General features: G+C 40.6%; 1 protein-coding gene across 2 annotated transcripts in view; it reads right to left on the minus strand.

Annotated features, from left to right (window-relative positions):
• XDH (xanthine dehydrogenase) overlaps window positions 1–22,980 on the minus strand; it is a 43,653-nt gene extending 20,673 nt beyond the window's left edge. Inside the window, exons 1-14 of one of the 2 annotated variants that reach the window (XM_008940855.1) lie at window positions 22,731–22,980; window positions 16,007–16,064; window positions 13,529–13,625; window positions 12,224–12,332; window positions 11,090–11,216; window positions 10,235–10,296; window positions 7,931–7,999; window positions 6,903–6,971; window positions 6,361–6,447; window positions 4,912–5,053; window positions 4,027–4,119; window positions 3,092–3,243; window positions 2,085–2,178; window positions 1,276–1,385 (exon numbers count right to left, since the gene is read on the minus strand). In XM_008940855.1, the coding sequence (XP_008939103.1) occupies window positions 1,276–1,385; window positions 2,085–2,178; window positions 3,092–3,243; window positions 4,027–4,119; window positions 4,912–5,053; window positions 6,361–6,447; window positions 6,903–6,971; window positions 7,931–7,999; window positions 10,235–10,296; window positions 11,090–11,216; window positions 12,224–12,332; window positions 13,529–13,625; window positions 16,007–16,064; window positions 22,731–22,784 (1,323 nt within the window). In that variant the 5' untranslated portion in view covers window positions 22,785–22,980. Of the gene's footprint in view, window positions 1–1,275; window positions 1,386–2,084; window positions 2,179–3,091; window positions 3,244–4,026; window positions 4,120–4,911; window positions 5,054–6,360; window positions 6,448–6,902; window positions 6,972–7,930; window positions 8,000–10,227; window positions 10,297–11,089; window positions 11,217–12,223; window positions 12,333–13,528; window positions 13,626–16,006; window positions 16,065–22,730 lie in introns of both variants that reach the window. The other variant, XM_008940856.1, reaches the window with a different exon arrangement.
• Window positions 22,981–23,273: the final 293 nt, after the last annotated feature.

Raw genomic sequence — 23,273 nt, forward strand, 5'->3', positions numbered from 1 at the left:
AATGACAGTTCCAGAAGAGTGCCTGCCACATGCCAGCACCTTCTGACACCTGCTGAAGAACTTTAGTCTTCCTGGCTTCATGTTTGTGAGCAAAGATCAGCCAAGAAACCATGAAGCAGAGTTCAAAAGTTGTTTTAGTTATTCAGATCAATGAGCTGCATATAACCTAGGGAAAAAAAAATTGCCCTGCTGGTAAACATTTGTTTTGTGGAACTGCCATGTGACTGTCATATGGATGGAATAATATGGTGTTTCCCAATGACTGCCTCAAGTGTGTTTCTCATTGTGGCAAAAAGTGATGCCTTCTGCCATTATCACAAGATCAAGGAAGAATCATTCAGAAATAGATGGCAAAAACATCATAAATAAAATAACTGTGCTCTCTTAATAGTTAGATAGAAAAATTAGAGAGGACAGACAAAGGATTTATTTGTTCTATGCCACAATATGATGGCATTTCAAGTAAATCAATGTTTTCCATTTATAAAGAAAATGTGTCACTACACTGTGAATCTTTGCATCTCACAACTTGTAGCCTTAAGCCCTAAAAGGTTAAATACCTTCACAGACACAAAATTACAGTTCGGAGTTCTCAGCCCTAAAGGGAAAAAAAAGAGTTTTACCTCTTGGACACTCTGAATCAGTTATGGTTCATGCTGCTACAAAGAAGTGTTTATTGTTCTATTTGAAGGAAGTTTTGCAGGCTCATTTTGAAGTTGCCTTAATAATCCGTCCTTGTGGTTTCAGTTTTGCAAGACAAGAATGCAGAAACTTAATTTTCCTCTTACCCATACATACATTTTCCTATTTCTTTTCCCATTTCCATTCACAGAAATGAAGCAGGAACTTTGGGAACCATAAGTTCACTTTACTTCATGAACTGCCAGCATCTTTGCTGTGCTATTTTGCAAATAGAACCTATGAGAACCTCAGTTATAGACCGATGGGAACCTCACTTTGTCACTTTTCATCATTACTCAATGCACTCAAAAAGCTCCAGACAATAAAGTTAAATTTATATTTCTGGCACTAGAAAATTTTTTGGGCTTACCATACTTTATCAGAAAGCACAACTCCCCTTGCTTGTCAAAAAGACTATGTTGCTAGATTTGCACCAAATAATTTACTTGCTTCCTGGTCTGTTTGGGACTACGTAAGCATTTGGAGGTCATCCTCCAAGGGAAAAAAAAAAAAAAAAAATTGCCTAACATCAACAATAACACTCAAACAGCATTTTAGCTCCATGGACACTGAAGTCTTTTCCTACAAGCTCACCTTCTTGCTGTAGGGTATTTCAACAGAGAGAAGTATTTCTTCAGGCTTAACTATTGTCTTTCTGTATGCAGTGAAGAACTTCTCATCCATCGTGACAGTCCTTTTGCCTGCTGTAGAGCAAGGAGAGATCAGTGGTGGGTGAATCAATAACACGAAGAATGGCAAAGGTATGTGTGAAAGAGCCCTCAGCCTACACAAATCACTCTTGATATGGTATCAGTTTTCATTTTTCAACCCTCTTTCACCAAATCAGGAAGGATTTTCACAGATTTACTTTGCAGCTTATGTATTCTATGACAGATTCTGCCTACATACAAAGTTGTATTTGCACAGGAACTGATCAGAGACACCTCCTTTATCTAGTTAAAGCTGAGCCTTCAGGTGAACCAGTTTCCAACACCCCAGTGTAATTCCCTTTCCCCTTTCCTGCACACAAACTAATACAAGAGAAAGTCACTGATCAGACAGTCCAATTACTTCAAGGATTCTATTTTTAAAAAAATATTTCTAAGAGCAAATACCAGTTGAGATTTCTGGCTTCCTTGAAGGATATATCTGTAAGTACATATACACTACACCAGAGATTCATTCTGGCACAGAGGTTAAAAACTCTTTAAGATGCCATCATTAGCTGTAGCCTTAAGACTTCATTCTCAAAAAGGGCAAAATTCCTGAAAGACTCATACTAAGCCCATTTCATGTAATGTTAACTTCCACTTTCAAGCTCTAACCTGACCTGACAATCCATGACAGAGGACTGTTGATGATCCCACCCTTCTCAGTGCCACAGGGAAATGTAAGTAACTTACCATTTGATACCAGAGTCAGTTTGCTTCCACTTGCCATCAACACAGGATTTAAGTCAGAAATTGGGCTTGCTGTCATTATGTTCCCACCAAGAGCCTAGAGTGATAATATATGTATGTCAGATAAATACTTTAAAACCTGAATATACAGCCACAGCATCTTGTAATCAATCCTGCATTACTGCATACACAGTGCACTAGAGGTTAGCTCTGCTGGAGTTTACTTTGATAAGTTCTTTTTGCCCACTCAGCAATTTCAGGCCTTTAATTACATGGAAAAATATAAACCCTGTTTATATTTGAAACCTAAACAGTTTTAGGAATAGTCTTTGGGTAACGCATCAAAACTACCTTATGCTCAAATAATATATGCCCAGCAATGCCAAAATTCAATCACTGTAGCTGCAATTAAGGGAAGATCCGTGAAAGTATTCAGTAACATTCAAGAACCCAAGGTTTTTGGTTGCAATAGTATCTTGCACAGTATCTATGGAAGAAAATTTTATATTGGGCAGGTTGATTCATCTGCTTGCATGACATTTTTTTTTGTAGTATATGGAGTTTGAAGACAGTGAACCTACCTTCTCTTTCCCTTTAAAATGAGATGGAAATTTGCCAGATCTGATGCACTAGCACTATGACCACCATAGCTGTGCTGGCAAAATATACATACTTGCTTCTCTGAAGTTTGTCCAGGACTCTAAATATATTTTTGTTAAATTAGACAAATCACACTACAGTTTCCCCCACTTATCCAGGTAGCAGCAATGGAAGACCTGGACAATTGTCACCTTTTCCTTCCTTGCTAAATCTGGGATATTAGTGTAGCACAGACACCAGCTCAGACCCATGTTGCTATCAGTTCCTGGGATTGGTTTATGTGTCCTAGCTGCTTTGCCTACGCTTCCAGACGTTCTCATGTGAGAAGCAGAAGGCACACCAATATTGGATGAGGCAGGCCAGAGCTTAAGCTTTCGATTCCAAGTGCCTGCTGTTCCTCAGTCACTTACAGCAACATTCCTGATCTGTGGCCCTGCAAACCACCGCAGCTGCTCAAGGACAGCCTGGAAGACCTCTGTTTTGTAAGGAGGAAGCTCTGCCACCACTTTTCTCAGCACCTCCTCTACTGAGCTCAGGGTACAAGCAGCGCCAAAGGTGACCCCTGTAAACAAACAAATGAAAAGAATTGTGCTCTCCCAAACGTCAGGATACAGAAGGATGGTTATATCTATGTCTACACAGCTTAAATGCCACTGAGTTCACTTATACAGCAGGGTTTAAAGAAGACATTCAGTCACACTAGACTATTTTGTATGCACTGCACATAAACTTCATATCCTCAGAACAAAATTCACCTTTAAATCACTGCTCATGGTGGTACTGCCTCTTACAGGACAGTAATTCACCACCCTTTTGCCTCAGCACGTTAAGAACAATATTGCCCTCCTATAGGTATAAGTTTGTCCTTTGAGGAGTGAACTCCAACTCCTCTCCAGTTTCCACACCTTAAACGTGCCACCAGGCATTGTGTTGCATGCACAACATTGTCCTAATTGCTTCTATTTGTAAGGTGGGCCTGTTTCCAGCCCAAAGATAAATGCAATACTTAGTCATTTAGACTGTGAAATCCAGCATCTTTCCCCCAGTTACTAATATTAAAACCTTTCTAAATAAAAAGATTGCCCAACGAAACCGATTATGAACCCAGTTAATATATGTGAAACACCATTTACAAAACAGATAAAATAACAAATATACCTTCTAGGGAAAGCCCTCTTGGAGTCTCAAATTATTTCTACATATCACTCACTTGGTTCCCTGCATGGGAGAGGCATCCATGCGTATAGAAAGCAGTTTTTAATCTGGAGATTTTCCTTTGTATCCTCTTTATTATTCCATGGAGTCCCCACTCACTTCACAGGCATTCTGCCTCTTTTTGGCTCACCTGTTTCAGTGTGCTGAACAGCATTCATTTCAGAGATCCATGCTGGTGCTATTATCACTGGATACAACATGTTCTTCAGCCTCATCTCAATACCTTAAGGACAAGTAAGACTCCTTCAGTGACAGGCAGGTGACAGAGAGCCTAAGTTAACTGTTTCCCAGTGAAATGGCAGCAAGTCTGTTAAAGAGTCAGTTCACTAACTATCTGTTACACAGATTATGTAAGGGCACAAGGATACCAAACTAACAGTTTTTTTCCACTAATACCAGATTTCTTATAGGGAAGTTTTAGAGACTTCTTTCCTAGGCTTACAATAACCTCAAAAAGACTGTTTAGTGCTTGTGTAACCTGGCTATTGTTGTACATAAATCCTTCAGAAAAGACCAATAAATGCAATGAACCACACAAAGTTTGAGGATTGTCTCCTGAACCAGTTCCTCAGGATAACAGAATTACTAAATAGAACTGAACTCTCTTCCTCAGCACTTAGGTTTGCAGAACTATATATTTGGAGAAAAAAAAAGCAGTAAGATTTCAAGTCGTGAGAGTTTACTCACTGAAAAATCTTTCAAAATGCAGGTTTCACAACTGAATTAATTTGATTCTGAGGATGTTTTACACTGTCTCACTCTCCTTAAAATTTGACAAACTAGCATAAAAACTTGCTTGTGTAGAGAAGCATTTTTCTTCCAGCTAAGAACAAGGAAAAACATTCACTGTGATTAATCTACTTGAGAAGAAAATTTGTTCCTACATACAACCTGAATATTAAACAGCTATTTAACAGCAATGGCATGAAGGAGGTTCAAAGCTGCATTGTCCTTACAAAACACTCCACGGAAAGATTTCCAACGGCTCACAATGAGCATCAGCTCTTCCTCTTACCTACTTCCGTGTTCCCCACAACAAGCTTGGCATTGGGATACTGGGATTTGAGAGCCACCAGTTCCTTGAGAGTTGTAGGCTGGACCCACATCACCCGCTCGCCTTTGAAGCACAGCTGTTTCTGCTGTTTGTTACTCTGAGTCTGCAAAAGTGAATTCAGATAGAGCTCAGACAAGCATTAAGCCAAGAATCCCTGCTCACATGCTGCCCATGCCTATGCCAGGCCAGGCTTCATCTCCATCAAGTTGCTGACAGGTAGCTATGATATCCACACTGTTGTTGGCAGTTAGTCATTCCCCATCCTTCTGCTAGCAGTGATGAGACTCTTTTTCATGCTGACAAAAGTTTTCCCTTCCTGATACTGGCAGGTGCATCCTGCTGCCACATCTGCCTAGCAAGACTTTTGACAGCAAGCTCCATCTGGCCAAAATTCTATCAGATGCCTGTGGCTTCAGCCATCTTAGAAGCAATGGATTTTCCACTCTCATCCCACTGCAAAAATGTCAGTCCTTAGCACTGCTGAATCTGCATTACCATCTGCAAGATTCTGGTTCACTTTTTAACTCCTTCATCCCATGACTGAAGAAAACAGATTAACATGGTTGCTTCTCAGCAACATCAGATCAACCCTTAGGCAGAAGAATGCCTAAGAGAAGAAATAGAGGGGACTTATCTCAAGCTAAATATATATTACATTATGGTCTGCGAGAACCTACTCAAGCTGTAGCTCATGACACATTTAGGCTGAGTGCAGCAGAAGAACTAACAAGTGAATTTCAGTTGGTTTTACATGTAAAGGAAGCTGTAAACATGCCATATACTGGACTAGATTCTTGGCTGGGACACATTCGCTTAGGGGCAAGCTACCCAAAAAAAGACAAGAATTAAACATGAAGAGAAACTAATCTCACCTAACTTTTGATGTCAGCATGAGCCAGCCAATTTCTGCTCCTGATACACTGAGTGGGAGGAGTTGCTGCTTTTGGGAAGGCATCTAGTTAAAACATATGTTTAGCTACATCCCATAGCTCCTACTTCTCTTCCTACACTATAAAGGGAGCACGAGGCAATTAGCTCAGATTCGGCCCTATTTAATGAAGAAGCTCACATCTGACCTAGTAAATTGAAATCTAGATGTCAGCAACTGTTCCACCCCTGGATAGGCAGCAACAGAAGGCAACTCAAGAGCAAGCATGTATGGTGAGAAACATAGGGGAAAGCCAAGCAGCTGGGGCAGGCACTTGGCCTGCAGATCTTTTAAGCCACTGTGGTTTACAAGCCTTCCCTTTTACAAAGGAAGGAAGCATTCATGCCCACAGATCATCTTTTATCACCTGCCATCTTCTGCACTGCCATTTCCTCAGGGCAGAGACACTGTGGACAACTCAAACCCTCTGCAGAACAATGAAACCAACAAACCACCTACTACTGCTTTTTGCATTAACTTACCATTAACTCTGGTGGGAAGATTGGCTCCTGTGTAGGGTCCAATGGCTGGAACTCAGAAGGATTGAACAAGCTGGAGGACATCATTGTCTATGACAAAGAAAATGGAAATGGCTGCAAATGGCTGGGTGGCAGAGGAGAAAGCTATTCACATACGACTCTAACTCATTTATCTTCCCATGCAAATCCCTATTACTATCTCATGGAGCAAAGAATGGCAAACACGGCAAAAAGATGCCACCTGATCTAGCGTTTCAGTTCCTTCAGTCATATTTTTCAAATGCATACCCTTAACACACTAATATGTATTTCCCAATCAAAAGTGACATCACTTTCACATTGCCATGTTAAATCACATGTCCTTTTTTTTTTTAAATGACAGGTACCTTTTCTGAGGTAAGACCAGCCTAAAATATAGCTTATTCTAGCTGCTTTGCATAAGTTCAACTAAATGAGAAGCATTGGGCTTTGGCACAAAACAAGCAGAGACAAGACTTAAAAACATCCGAAATAGAGAAAAACCTAATAGTTGAGAGGCACTTTACCACATTATCCTCTTTTCCATTCATGCAACATCCTGGACCATTGGCTTTTCCTCCACAGCAGCCGCCATTCTGAAGAAGAAAGAAGCACACTTCAGCTATTCTACTCAAAGCCAGAACATTCCAGCTTTTACAGGATATATTCCTCCCCTTTTATCAACCCCTGGATAGTCAAAATTTGCAGTAACGTTTTTCATTAATAAACTACTTTGACAAAAGAACTCCAAGAAGTCTTAATTGCCGGAGTATTCCATGCAACACTAGATGCTTCCTCGTAAAGAATCTGCAGGAATACACTGGAGTTTCCTGACAAAGAATTTAATTATATTCTCCCGACTAAATTAATTTTATAGTCACACTACATTATGCCCTAATTACTTGTTTTCATCTCTCCACTGCTTGTACCTCAACTGGTACATAAAACATTATTAACTTTTCTTCTTCAAGATATTCCAAAAAGTTCCAATTGTATAATTTATTGGAACGGTGATTAAATTACCTCAAACTGCAAAGTTTGGGAAAGATGATACTGGAGAATTAACTAGTTTTAGATCTGTTTTCACAGAAAGATGGATCATTTCAACATACCAGAAGTGGTGACACATTGCTTACACCTGTCCCCATGCTATTCCAAGAAAGTGCTGCACCCCACAGATTCAGAAGGAATGTATGTAGTTCACTGTTGTAAAACCTGTGTCATGATGGCCAGTCATGCTAACCAAGACACATGCAGTCACAGTGTTTTCCAAGAGACAGGCAAATCAGGCCATGAACCAAGCTTCCAGTTCAGGGTTTCCTCTTAAAATAGGGCATGAGCGATATGGTTTAGTGGTGACCTGGCAGTACCAGGTTTATGGATGGACTATATGATCTGAAAGGTCTTTTCCAACCAAAACAATTCTATAATTCAAACCAGCTCAGAAGGCTCTGACTATCTGCACCACAATATAGTCAGAGAGATGACTAGTAATACATCAATACTTTAATATTATATTGCAAATTGAGGTTACAGCTTTTAAAATTCAGCTTACCATGCTGTTTTCCCTCTCAGTACGACAGCATCCAGTGCCATTGGCTACTCTGCCACAGCAATTCAAGTCCTGTAAGGATAAAATGTGTTCTGAGAAAGAAGTGCAGATTGCAAGGAAATGAAGATGATTTGATTCCCTTTTGAGAGAAATTGAAACTATATTTATTTTATCCAAAGCAGAAATGTGAGCTGGAAGATGCCAAGCAAGAAGATGTTTCCCTTGTCAATGGAAGGCAGTACCCTGCAGTGTGATGGCTAGCTCACATCCAGTCTACTGACAGGCCTCTTGTTCTGGTTTAGACCTACTCTGACCATTCAGCCAGTACCTCTGGTTCAGCTGGAGCTGTGAGGAGATACCCTGAGAAGAGTAAAGGGGTAAGCACATACAATACAATACGTAGTACTCTGCCAGTATCCAATTGCATTCAGCTCAGGAGGGCAACTTTAATCCAATGTTGTTTCTGTCTCTTTAGCAACCCTCAGTAGCCCTCCATCCAAGCACCTGCTCAGTCTCCCCTGTGTAAGTTTCTGGTGCACTCAACAGCAGGTGCTGCAGACCAGCTACCTGGTATGTGGCAGACCATTTGCCTTTGTTTTTGACCTGATTCCTACTAGTTTCTTTCCTTGACACCTTGCTCTTGTATTGAAAGAGGCAGTAAACAGCAGACACCCGCCTACATTCCACCTGCCATTCAAACTTGTAGATCTCTATCAGAGGTCAGCATAAACCTCTATATGGGCTATGTAGAGCCCCTTCCCCTCCTTGACATCTTTCATCCAGGTTGAAGCATCCCAGCACACTCAGTGATTCCTTGTATGGAAGCCAAATTACCACAGATGAGATCCTTATTCTGCTTCTCTGAATCTTTTCCTATTCTGCTGTACCCTGTTAGAGATGAGAGGACCAGAACTGCACAAACTATTCAAGTGTAGGAAGAGTCATGATGAAGACAATGGCATAGCAGCATTTCCTGTTTTTTTCTCTACCCTTTGAAATGTTTTTTTGACTGCCAGTGAGCATTGAGCTGATGCTTCCATAGAACTCTCTACCACACCTCCAAGATCATCGTCCTGCATGGTAAAAGGAAGATGATCTTGTGTCTGCTCACAGCCTATCACTTCATATGCAAAATGAGGACTGACTTTCACTCTGTAAATTGCTTTCCATTTATTTGCCCTGAATTTTCTATCTCATTCTATTCTCCAATCCCTCAGGTTCATAAAATCCTTTTGAAATTCCTCGAAGTCTATTCCTGTCTTCACTACCCAGACTAACTTGGTATCAGCTATTTTCTCATGTCACTGCTCACTCTCTTTGCCACCTCATTTAGGGGTAACTTGAACAGCCTTGCTCCCACCACAGGTCCCAGTAGAATTCCACCAGTGACCTCCCTCCATTGCAAAATGACACCACTTTCTTCTACCTGACATTTCCTGCCTTTTAACCAATCATCTTTCATCCATACAGAGATCTTCCCTCATATACCCCATGGCTGCTTATTGTCTTTAAAAGCCTTTGGTGAGACACTGTTGAAAGCCTGTTGGAAATCCAAGTAGATTATATTGACTGGGTTTATCAACCATTTGTAATGGATCCCACTCCTGCTTGTATTCGCTTTTGTTGATCATAATTCTGGATAATAAAATGAAATTAATGGGCAGCATTCTAAATTCTTTACTTTTGATTTTTGAATTCTTTTACACCAGCGTAGCCCTGTAAGTGGTTAGTAATCACTGAAGATCTAATGATCTACTTTTCTTCACAGCCTCCAGAAGCCTTTCAGGAACAAAGGAACTAGAGAAAACTTATGGCAAACTTATGGCTGGTTTGTACTTCAGCCAAACCAGCAGATGAGTTTTGGCCAAGCGCTATACAGCATCGACTTTAATTTCTTTACAGAGCTATTTTAGCGCTGCAGCTGATCTTTCAAGAAAGCAACTTTCTCATCATATTACCCCACAGTATATCCCTATTTGTGCACCATGCCTTTTCACTTTTTCCACATCAGGGATCATCTGCAAGCTGTGTTTTGTGGAGATGGTGAGTTTTTCAGAGGCTTACAGAAAAAAAGTACAGAATCTGATTACTTGTGATCCAAAAAGGGACCACAAGGCAAATCTTACTAACATGCTCTGTGTCCAGTAATCGGACTGAGTAAAGGAGCTGGTCTTCCTACATTATGAATGCATGAAGCAGAAACATATATTACCTTTCGCCCCATTTCAGCTCATGGTGTATTTTTAGTAACAGAAAGTCAGCCAGACTTCCCAATTTTTTTTTTAATCATTATCTGAAGCCACTTACTTTAGCAAATGTCCTGTATCCTTCCAGAATGGGTCTGTACCCTGTACACCGACACAAGTTCCCTGCGTTGCCAGAACAAAAAGGTAAAGATTTAGTGTCATTTGGCTGAGAACTTCTCTTCTTTTAGAACATTTTATTGTCTCTCACAAAAGCTTGTAAAATCTAGATAGAGCTAATGAAAAAACTGGGAGGAGGAAAATTCCATTAGCAATCTTGGAACAATCCTACCATTGCTTTCTGTTGAGATTTTAAACTGAAAATAATTTAGGGGGGAAAAAAAAATTGATCTGCCTTATTCAGTATTTATTTACCTCAACTGTGTGAGACTAATCAGTATACCGACTGTCCAGTCTCCTGAATTACAAAGAGGTTGCTTTCTCCTGCATCTGATTTCCTTTTGGGTCCTGGTTTGAAGCACAATAACAGTTCTAACCTCAACAATAACAGCAGCCTCTCAGATGACTTACACAGTTGGATTCTCCTTACTCCATCATGTATATTGACAGCAATGAATAAACAAGGAGATATGGAGGTTCTTATAAGCACCCCCCCCCCAGCCTCAGGACAAGCTACCTTTTGTTCTGTGTTAAGCATAGTGGGGTCCTAATCCAAGACTGAGGCCACTTACCCCTGCTTCAGAACAAACAATGAGCTACTCTGAGATTTTCCAGAGGCCATTTTTGTTCACTTCATAGCACCTGGCCAGTCTCCTAGTGGAAAGACTAGTTCTTAACCTCATAACAATCAGCTGTCTGTAACAAAATACATTAACAAAGGTGCACCTCCATCCCATTTGGTAAAGTAGATGCAATGAAAGCAGAACAGGTTGCATCTCTTCAGGGCTATGAGTATTACCTTGGAAAGCGTCTTCTATGTCCTCCATTTTGGGCTCAGGGTTGTTCCGAAGCAATGTATACATGGACATGACAATTCCTGGAGTGCAAAAGCCACACTGGGACCCATGACTTTTTGCTAATCTCTCCTGAAAAAAAGTAACAACAGACATCAGCTCATAATATCAAGGTGAGTTCACTACTGCGCTTGTTTCTGTAATACCTCTATTGAAGAAAAATAATCTCACTAGACAAGCTAAGACTATCATCAGATGTTCTCTGACGAAATGGTCAGTTAATCTGTAAAGCAGGCTTAAAAGAACACTGAAAAGTTGGTGTTTAGGCTTTGAATGCTGAGTGTAACTGAAGGTGACTTGAAGCCTCCAAAGAGATGAGGAGTTCTTCAGATTTACCATGCTAGAAAGGCTGGGGCTACCTGTATAGACCTGAGTTTGAACTTCAAAGCTTAGCTGTTACTCTTCAGGGAAGGCAGAAAAGAGAAAACAAGCAAACAAAGGTCAGACTAGTTGTCATCCATTCATGCGTGCCCAACTGATTTTTCACTTTGTTGTTTACTGTCTCAGGTATTGGCACAAGTCCTACTCACTGTACAAATTGAGGTGAATCAGTTTCCCTTAAAGAAGCAGTATCTCTGACAAAGCTGAAGCAAGTCTTCTTCCAGAAAAAGTGCATGGTAACACCTTGCTAGAAAAGCAAAGCTTCACATTCCTGTCACTCTTCCCCAAGAAGAATATTTTGGGATTCCAGAAACATTGCTGAACCAAACCTTACTGCATCACTGCAGGGAAGATTCCAAACATGCAGGATGAGAAATCAGGGTCATTCATGGAAGGCCATAGCAGAGCCAAAACCTAACTCAGATTTCCTGGCTCTCGGTCATTATATAAGTAACCTTAGAACAAAAGCATTATCAATGCAGCCAGGACAGCACCAGTTCACCTGTTAGGGCATTAACCCACGAGTTTGATTCTGCCACTTAGCAGTTTTTACTGCAAGTAAAGACTACTCGTGTGGAAAGTCAAACTCCCAACTTCAACATTATCATGGAGGTCCCAACACCCAGGAACAGGATTAACTAACAGAAGAAGAAAGCATGGAGAGAGGAGTTTTAACATTACCAGTATTAGTAGCTTACCTGCACTGGGTGAAGCCTGGATTTTGTGTTTCCTATGCCTTCAACAGTAGTTACAGCTACATGATGCAGGGCACAGACAGGGAAGAGGCAAGCATTGGCAGTATAGTGGCTAAAATAGTAAATTAAGGTCATTTCATTTGACAGTGTTCCTCAACAAAGGGAAAAGGAACAGGACTGAAGAGTACTCAGAAACCATAACAGTGGACATAATAGGAGAACATAAACAGACATGATACAGGTATTAGTTAAAAGAGAAATCCTACAACTCCTACTCAGCCAGAGTTCTCATTAGCTTCACTTGAAGCTTAAACTGAGTATGCACCATAAGATTTGACCTAGAAATCACAACTTTAAACATCCTCATTACATGTCAAGCTACAGAACCCATGGAAGCAATTTATAGGGGAAGACTAAATACCACGATATTACACAGCTGGCCTTGCCCACTCACAAGGTTATATAAGAGCATGAAGCTCTTGGCCTTTCACCTACAAAACAAGTTATAGATGGTACACATGGGGAAAAAGTCTGGGCTGAAGGTAAAATAGAACAACATTGCCAAAATTCTTACAGTAACTAGCTACTTTATTTCATTTCTATCAAGAGAATAATGACCCTAAAGAGGTCCTATTCAATGCCACATTACTAAGCAAAAGCATCAAGTTAGATGATCCCAAGTTAAAGTATCTCCAAGCATTATTCCAAATATATCCGAGATTTCAGTGTTTTCTGTTCCCCATAGTAAAACTAAACTGGGGCTTGTCCCTCTGCCTGATCCTCTCTCTCAGTTTCCCTTTTTGTTTGATTCCATCGCTTCAGTTGTCAATTAATTAAAGAGAGAACAGAAGGCAAGTTTATGTTTCAGGAAACAGGAGTCATTCTGAAGGTTACAAGAGAATTCGAGGGAAAACTTACTATCTGCTTGCATAAAGAAACCAGATAATTGTAGTAATAGAATAGTAATATTTTATCACCGTAATCATCTTTTGGATCATCACAGCAAAATGTTCCAGGACACTGCAAGAAAGGAACATAAAGGTTTCCTGATCTAGTGTGCTAGAGTCACTGCAGATATTTCAGAGCACAATGAAATAGCTCCTTATCAGCACTGTGCAATGCTGTGGGAAAAGATACCTTCTTGTCTTAGCCTTCTGAGCTTCTGTTCTGAAAGTGAAAAATTACATTTTGGCAGAAAAATACATTTCTATAACTTTTTTTAAAAATAGTTCCACATCCAGAATGTCAAGAACCTGGATCTATCCCCATTTAATTTCTCTTTTGAAGAGTTCAGACTGCAAAGGATACAGGATTTTCTTCCGAAAGGGATCATACTTGGATATCATAACAGTGCAAGCACCACATCCACCTTCTCCACAGCCTAGTTTCGTTCCACATAGGCCCACTGAGAGAACAGGAATCAAGGAAAACACAAAGAGTGTTGGCGGAAGCCTGCTCAAACAGTTGTCCATCAAGGCTTAGCAAAAAGTTCTTGCTGGAAACCAAGCATTCATTTTTCCTGCTTAATAACTTAACATAAGCAAAGCTTCAGCTGCTGCCATGTGAGTTTTGAGATCAACACCCAAAGGCCTCATAAGCAGGCAGTCCATGTTCAAGTAGACTCTTAGAATAAACAAAACATTTTTCAACTTCAGCAGTTGCTACTTTCCATTAGACTCAGAAAAGGAAATTACGTAAGGGAGACAAAGCACTCCATAAGTGCTGAGCAGGAGCTGTTCAGGCATGCAGCCACATCCTTGAGATGCACGATGACATCTGCTTCAGCACCTCTCACCAGTGGTGGTTGACTTCTTCCTACACCTGGTGATTCCTACCACTTAGAAAGTACCTAGACAGGGAAGTCATGCAGTGCTACAAATCACAAACTTTAAGCACTGACATGGGAGCTGCACTTGAACTGCTCACGAACTACCTGCATCTCAAGAGTCATGATCTGCCCATGCTAGCCTTACTCTTGGCCCCATTTATGATGACTTCCCCACTGCCAGGGACAAAACCAGCCAGGAACATAGCCCAATGGCTTGTTTCCCATAACTAACAGAAATGCACAGACACTTGGGACCTCACAAAGTATATGGACTGGCCTAAGCAGATTCCTCCAGAGGCTGCAGAGCACAGGTCTGGACAGTCAGGCATTACTTCAAGTGTTCTGCAGAGGGGTTTCAGGACAGAATTCCTCCTTACTCATGCTTTGAGTTCTTTCCTTACTCATTAGAAGGTAATTAGGTGCTGTTATTTATTGTGAAGAGGACTGGCCAATGCTGAGGGATTCTGTGGGAAAAGAACAGCTGCTTTCATTGGCAATGGCCTGTGCTGAGATAGATAATCATCTTAGCTGTGAGGAAATGCAACAGGCATCACAGGGAACTCAAATCACCTTTGCCTTCACTGCAAAGCATCTGGAATGGACTGTTTTCATAGAATCATAGAAATCACAAAATCCTTTCATTTGGAAAAAACTTTTATGATCAGCTACTCCAATGGTAAACTTGACACTGTCAAGTCCACCACTAAACTATGCCCCTAAGCACTTCTTTTCATACAGTCATGTTCCTGCTTCACCAGAGATACAGCTTTCCCAAGCAATCCAATGTTTCTTTCCTGTGCCATCCAATGTTTCTCTTGACAACAGTGCTAGTCTGTCCCAATAAAACATGATTCTCAAAGTATTTATCTGACCCTAACCAAACATCTCCAAAATAAGTTCACCAGAATGTTCATGTAGAAGATCAGAAGGTCCTGAAGAGCTCAGTTATCTCTATACAAAGCCATTTGCATTAGATATTAACAACCTTAGACATAAAAAGGTCTATCAGTAAGTGCACACAGGCACAAGAGTCATGCCACTTATTTTTTCTTGAATTTTATCCACCCAAGGTACAGTCAGACAAAATAGGGCTGTTGATAGTTCTGCTGGAAACCTCAACAAGGAGTGTGGTTTATATCCCTGTACTTCTTTCAGATATCATACAAATAGAAGAAGGAAGCATAGTGAAACAAGTATGCAGCATTTTTTTCAAGGAATACATCAACAGATGTGGATAATTTGGTGTATGTATACACCCAGCTGGTCAGACAAAAACTCAGTAAACATGGAATGACACTACCTACTGAACCAGATCTAGTAGGGCCAGCCTGGTCAGAGTAATAGCTGCCCAGCTCCTGAAGCTAACCTGACTCACGTGTTGACCCATTCCAAAGAGGAGTGAAACGTGACTACTCGCATCTGCTCATGTAAACATGCCCACAGCATGTGGTGGGAACCCCTGCCTCTGAGTTTCCATCCCTGGGTCATCTGATAAACAGGCCGCAGGATAATCAAGCTATTGGATATTAAATATCGAGTAGTATCCAAATTATTGGATGCTACAGCTAGCAGCTCAAGTGGATTTAGTGTTTTGGCCAGAAAATTTTTTAAAATCTGTATGGAACAACCCTAAATTTCCTTCAATTTTGCTGTCATCTCAATATTGCTTTCTTTCTGCCATATTCTAATTCCTAGCAATTTTTATGTTTTTCCCTCAAAAGTATTAATAAAATATTTAGAGTTTATTTAAAGTATATTATTTAAAATTTGCTGTTGTTTAAGCTTGGAATAGCAGCTGTCATCTTTGCCAGCAAGAAATACCAGGGCATGCAGAGCACTCCCTCTTACACTCTGTGCACAAGCTCTGCCTAGCGCTCAATTGACAGGCAGAACAGTAAACAATTATGAAATGCTGTAGGCATGTAAAGCCTTCTGCACTTTCTTCTGATGCTGGATACATTTTCTTCGTAGATAGGTTAGCAGGGTTGTCTCTGGGTCCACATCTTTTTCCACCACCTGCAAGAAGGGAAAGGCACTGTTACATGCAGAATGCTTTACAACACAAACGTGTCAGCTGGAAAAAGAAAGTTCAGTCTTTCTGCAACTTCTTTTCCAAAGCAGGGAGCAGAACCACTGGTTAACTTCCCTTACTAGGTTCAGCAATGTTGGTCACATGTCCAGACACAGCATTTCCTTGAATTTATTGTGACAGAGAAAAGTATATGTGTTACATACGTCAGAGTTTTTCAGCCACGACACACTGAGGCTAATCTTAAAAGAAAACCTTCATTAAAAATAGCAAAAAGAATTAGTCATGAGCAGAGAAAAAGAACTGTGCTTTTAACTCAAGTTTTGAATTCCTGACATCTCCCCAAATGGCATCTCATTTTTATTGACCATGCACAGCTAATCTCTGTCCCTTTTCCTTCTTATTATTAGAAGAGGCAATGAGCAGACAAACAGAATGATAGAAATGTCACCAGTAATAGATTTTGCAGAGAAAAAAAAACACAACAGTGGAAGCCTAATATGACCAATACAGGTAGCTGCAGGACAGACAGCAAGTAGCAGTTATCTTGAAGTTTCTCTTTCTTTCCTGCTAATGTTAAATCAATCACTGTTACATTAGTAACCATCCTAAAAGTGGGAATGTGACATTCTAAGCAAGGAGCAATCTCCTCCGAACATTTTGAGTCAGCTCTATCCTATTAGTAAACAACACTATTAGCAGTTATCTATTAGACATAAAATTAGACTTTACTTCGACCTCTGCCCAATAGTCAGAAACCAAAGTTCTGCCCTTAGCCTCCAAATGGCTGCAGAGCTTGTCTTCCCTTTTTTTCTGTTATTGAGTGTCAAGAAACTTTTCCAGATTCAGTGTGTGCCAGGATGTAATCATGTGTTCTTGGCTCTTACGATGTGCAAGTCCTAAGTACAATAGTTACAGTTTATTTAAATTAATCACTCCCGGTTTGAAGGGCAAATTGAAACAGAGGCCATTTGTGTAAGTTTTTTTCTTACTGATAAGAAACCTTCACAACTTCTGCACTGCTTCAGTTTTATGCCTTTGACACGTGACAGGGTTATTCTAAATAGACAAGGTTCGTACTTCCTATTTGAGTCCATGTTTTTAGAATTATCTGATAAAGTTGCTGCTACAAAACACAGCTCATTGTTTTTTGCACATTTCATTCCTTCATTGGGATAATCTAGAAGGAAACAGAGTTCATTCTTCTAGCTTGGGGATGTCTTTGTAAATCATGCAACACATGCAACATATTGCTGCTATTCAGAGCTGAGTGCTCCTGTTCCTTTACCTTCTGGATGCCTAAAAACAAATAAGAGCATACAGTTGCTCTCTCATGACCAGCTAGTTCAGAGTAAGCACGTATATCCCTCTGCAGTAGTCTGGCAAACAGATGTGAGTAGATAATTAAAAAAAAATGCCTGTGACTATGACAGTCCCATGGACCAAAGGCTTTCCACAGCCACTTCACAGGCGAAGAACCTTACCCAGCAATTCATACTCTCATTGTCAGGCTGAGCTTCTTCCTCAGGGCTGTGCCAGTGGCCATTGCAAGCACTTCCAAAGCAGTTTCCAAGATAGCAAGGCACAGAGAAAAAGCTTCAGAATAGTTTTCCAGATGGTTAAACAATATTGAGATTATTCTATGCTCAGATAAAAGAAGATGTCTCAAGAAATTTTCTTTAAGAAATCCAAGAAGCACTCCATTATGTACTCAAAGCAATTAGAAGTTTGGACTAATGGCTCCTTTTCAAGTAGCCAAGTAAAAAAAAATAAAGCATGGACCTAAGCCTTCATTCGGCAAAGTGTTTAGCCACTCAGCTCCACTCACTTTTAGTGAAGTACTTAAGCATTTGTTAAGCCCCAAAGTGAAACCTTTGCTCAAGTATGTCAGAAAGTGGCTCCCACTCTGCAGCAGAACATGTCCTGAACAATCCACACTCTAATGCTGTCCAAACCAATAGCCTCGATTCCTACTTTGGTCACCTCAAACTACTCCACTGTAGCTGTGTATCTGCAATGCTTGCAGAGACTTGGGAACAGAGGGAGTTAAGTGGTAAGGGTTTGGAGGACATTCTGGATTAAACCAAATCTTACACAGCAGAGAGTAATTTTTTTGTACTTGGATTCCTCATGGGGAGATGCTTGCATGGGTCTCTCTTGCTAGTCACAGAGTAAGATGTTCTTTCTGTTCCTGCCTTTTACTTCATTGTCATTGATGCTGGTTTCGTCCTCCAACATGTCATTCTGCCAGTGGTTTGTTACAATCACCTGCTGTGATTTGTTCTTAAAGTATTTTAAAACCCTGTGGGTGGGGATAACATCTTATCTTGTCTGATGCCCAGAACAATATGATTCATAGCTCGATATCGTACCCGTCAAAACAATTCTTGCTCACCCCTCCCAGCGTTGTACAAAAGGAAACTGAATTATATCCATTGTCTTCAGTGAGAGAAGGATCAACCTACTTAGATATTGCAATTAAAGAAATATTTCCTTTTTGCTCAGTTACTGGTTTTTAGGGGTTTTTTTAAACTAAAAGTCTTATTGCCAGATACATCAGATTGATGGCTACATTTTGATAGATTCAAAACTGTGGATTTTACTGCATGTTGTAGCTTAAATATTAATCAAAAGCAGAACAAAACTTTGTTAGAAATGTTAGGATGGCACTGACAGTCAAATGACTACCAACAAATTAGCTTTGCACTGCTGTGTTTGTACTACACATTTGTCTATGGATTCTAGTAATCTTAAATACTCAGATGACCTCAGCAGGGAGCCTAGCCTGATCCTACTGTTCTTCAAGCTTTAAGTGCCATGTGGAGCAACTTCCTAAGCAGTACTCTGAGAGCCTGTAGGCTGCCCCAGAGAGGTGTTGAGCTTAATTCCCTATGACTTCATATACAAAATTTGGATCTTGATAAATATTTTGTTTGCTCTCTTCTCTGTCTGCCTTTCAGTAGCTCAGAAAATTTTCCCATTACAACATAAAGCACCATATTTAAAGTAGCATTTCCACACACTTAAGGAAAGGATTTTTCAGTTTAAAAGAACAGTAGTTGAGTAAGGTAAATAGAGGAACAAAAAGGAAAAGAAAACAGAAACTTTCCTAGTTTGCCAAACAACATGCTAAACTTCCCATCAGCTAGTGAGAAACACATGATTTTCTGAACAACAAGCTCCCATTCAGTCACCAGTTCCTAGTCACTCAGCTGCAAGAAGAGAAGGTGAAAGGTTTTAACCAGACTGCCACACACAAAGTCAAACTAGTCAATGGTAAAGGTCCCCTAGGACATTAAAACCTGTGAATGTGTATTCCTGAAGTCAACAAGAGATTTCAAATTCATTCACTGAGGAAAAGGATTAGACAACAGATGAACAAACTGAATATTGCCACACAATGTAAATCTGCCATTGGTCATGAGAACATTTTGTTCTGCTTTAAACCAGCACACTGAAAGCTTGTAATTCATTGCTTATGCTGAGCCTTACAGCTCAAAAAAATCCTGTATTTTGGCTGATTCCATCTGAAATCAAACATCCACTGGCTTTGGAAGAGGTCTAATGTGTCTTTCAGCATAAACCTCCATTTAACATTCAGGGTAGAAATAGAAATATTGACTCCACATATTTGAAATAAAATTACATGCTGCATATGCAGGAGACAGACTTGTCAGCTGAGGAAAACAGAATTGCCACCATTAGCTTTAAATTGCATGTGTTGTTTTCCATTCTAGCCTAGGCAGGCTATCAAGATAACTTTGTGTTAGCTCTGTGCCAAGCTTTATGCACAGTGAAGTAAACAGGTGCTTAAAATAAACAATCCTGAATGTGAAGTATGCTCAGCTGTTCTGAGAAGACTTTTTCTTCACCACACTGCAGCCTGGGCTAGTGCAAGAGAGAAGAATTTGCTGCCATGAAAATCCCTATCTTATCAACTACCTCTTATCATGCAGTTTTGTACTATGACAGAAAATCAGCAGCCCAGTAGCAATGTCACACTGTCATAAATTCACACAGCAGTAACCTTTCCCACTGGCCATGCTATCACATTCTTTGCAGCGAACCAACTGGAATATTTCATCAGGACTCCTTGCTACCTGCTGTTTCAGCAGCATTGCCCAGGCACTGCCCATCACCCCTTCCATCACATAACCTCTCGTGCAGAAATGACCCAACAAATTCCACATTTGTTTCCACAGATGGGTTTGTCCCATGAGTCCAATTCTCTCTCCTAAACCTGCATTTGGTGTGAGAGTAACTCAAGCCCCTTTGGCAGCACACCCAAAAAGGGAATAAAAAAATTATGTCACTGGAGGCTCTGGGTAGAGCACAACCCAGGAACCAGCAGGGAAGTATGTTGAGACAGACTTGACACGTGAAATGAGTTGGTACTATTGGTAGAAGTAGTCACTCCCCAGTGGATTTTTTTAGCCAGCAACTGCCAAGCTCCCACTGTGATAAGCCACTTCACACATGCACAAAGTCAGCTCCAAGGTGTGGCTTTTGTAAACAGAAACTGCAGTTCTATAAAAATGGCTGAAATGCACCAAGGGCAATGCCGCTCACAGCGTGTTTGTTAGCTCCAGGACAGCAGATACAAAAGGAACTGGTTGTCTTGTGCTGCTAACCTTCAGGGTCTAGGCTGCTCTTTCTCCCCTCTCTGCCTCACCCCACATGCATAAGAGTACCACAGAACTAGATCTGTGCAGCTCAGTCTCTTCTCTTTTGCTTTGGCCAATACACATTTTCCTACCGATTTATAAAGAGTAATGCTCCTGTAATACCCAAGCACCAAGCAACACTGAAGCACCAGCTGTAAATGTATAGAGGAATTTGTCTATAAACACTTCGTACCTACCATGAGGGGCATATTGTTTTTGAACCTTAGCTGATCTAGCACCAGAACTACAATTCTTATCACAAGAGTATACCAGAAAAAGAAAACAAGACAGTACATTTGGCCTGTATCAGGGTCTGGATTGCCCAACATGTTTGTGGCAGCCTCCTACTAAAAGACTCAAGAAGCTCCCAGTTCACCCTCCAAAAATGTGGTCTCACAGAAGGATCTAAAGTCACTAAAACCTCACAGAGAAGAAGACAAGTGAATGGTATATCACCTGCACCCATCATAGCAGAAAATTCATCAGATGAAATTCACAGACCATCCTGTGCCACTGCTTCATGATCTCAATTGCCAGATTCAATTCTCTAGTCATAACTAACTTGGAGCTTCAAGTTTTCATCTCCCTCTAGAAACAATGAACAGCTGATATATTAATTAATGTTGCCCATTACCGAGCTGTGTGAGCAGAGCTTCACCCTTCTTTATAAAATCTCAGAACCAGGGCTGGGTTCCACATCAGTATTATATTCTAGAAGTTAGTCAACGACTTCTTGTCCCTAATAGATCAATGTCATTCTTTACCTAACTATTGATACTTAGGATAAAAAAAAAAAAAATTGATATCAAATGCTCTAGTACCCTGTAAAGTTCAAATTCCAATCCAGTTTGGTATCCAAATTCATAGCTAAAATATCTTAACTGTAGCAACAGTCTTATCCACATTTACACTTGACTAATTTAGCAAGAAAGATCAACAAAAGCAAAATTTATAGTAATCCTGTGCCAATCTGCAGTGCAGGGCACAGAGCTTTTTAACCAAATAAGAATATCGTGTGATCCCCCAGGAGACTAAAGAAATTGATTCTCTAGCCCAAAATTAGTGCTGCATGTGATTTACCCCTAAACAGTACACAGGGAGGATCCACAAACTCTTGGCTCCACAGTACACAGTGGGTATGCAACCCTCTCCCCAGTTTTCCCAGCTGGAAGCTCCTTTGGCACAAGTTTCTCTGCCCGAGTATCTCAGCAAGGGGAAGGTGTTGGGGCAAGATCAGCATTGAACTGAGCTCAGAAACAGAACTAACTTAGTACTTACAGTTCAAAAAAGAGGCAACCTTGACTTGTTACAAGCTTTTGAAGAGCCAAGGCTGCAATGCTAGTCAGGGGAAGTCCCAACTGAGAAAGGGGGCTCTGGGACAAACTGTTCAAAGGTGTCCAGCATGTGCAAGGACTACCTCACCCTCCCGTGAGACACAATCACTTCTCAGGTCATTGTCAGCAGTTAATCTAGGAAACAGTATCAGTTAATGGACTTTGATTTTAAAGAGTTTTCTAGCTTCTTAAATGGAAATACAGATAGCATTTTGCTTAAATCCCTTTTAAAAATCAAATGGCAGAATTACTAATCGAACATATGAATTATATATGGATGCTTACATTTGAGTTACATTTCCCATATCTGTTGTAATTACTGAAATTAGTTCTAGCAGAAATGCCTGTATTAAGCCAGTGCAACTTTATTTAGAAGTAGTTACCTCAGAATTGCAGTAAATTATTGCCAACAACTCCAAAATGTAAAAGGAACATTATATAGTTGTGTTACTCTGAATAATTCACAAGGTAAAGGCAAAGAAGATAAAAAGCCACCTAGCAAAGCAATACATTGTCCTCACAATTTAATATTTAAAAGTCATGGCAATTGTACTGGTATTAGAAAACTTCAAAGGAGGAAAAAGATGACTAGAAAGATAAGTAATCAAGCCATGATCCAGGAGCAAGCCGGACAGAAAACTGGAATCTTCCTTACCTTTTTACCATTCACAAAGAAAACAAGCTCATCCCCTGTCTCATTTGGAGCCATCCTGCACACCTTCCAAAATTCACTCAAATGGGGCCACAGGTCACCCTTCCAAGAGCAGCCCTACACCCCACAACGAAGTGAGCACCAGCAACACGACAAGTAACACGAGTCTGCCTCAAGAATGTTTGACTTTATTTCTACTACAGTGCCCTGTGAAACCCCATATTATATAAGAGCCAACGAAGAGGCGTGCCAGCTGCCTTTGGTTGGTGCTTCTGCAGCAGTAATGACAGAAAAGGAGCTGGAACGAGCAGAGTGACCCGCCCCCTTTTATATAGCAAGAGATCACAATTCAGCTGCATTCCCTTTAGGTTGTGCTGCCAGGCTTTGGGCACTCGGAGTGTGCCACCGCAAGGGCTGCCAGGAATTCACGGCGTTTTGCAATACAATGCAAACTTCAGGGAGGGGTAGTGGGGAGTGTGTGTGTGTGTGTCTCCCAACTGTCCCTCACCGAGTACTGACAAGAAAAAGCAGTTTTCCTTGCTCTGT

Source organism: Merops nubicus, unplaced genomic scaffold (assembly GCF_000691845.1).
Source record: "Merops nubicus isolate BGI_N331 unplaced genomic scaffold, ASM69184v1 scaffold9505, whole genome shotgun sequence".
Taxonomy (NCBI): Eukaryota; Metazoa; Chordata; class Aves; order Coraciiformes; family Meropidae; genus Merops; species Merops nubicus.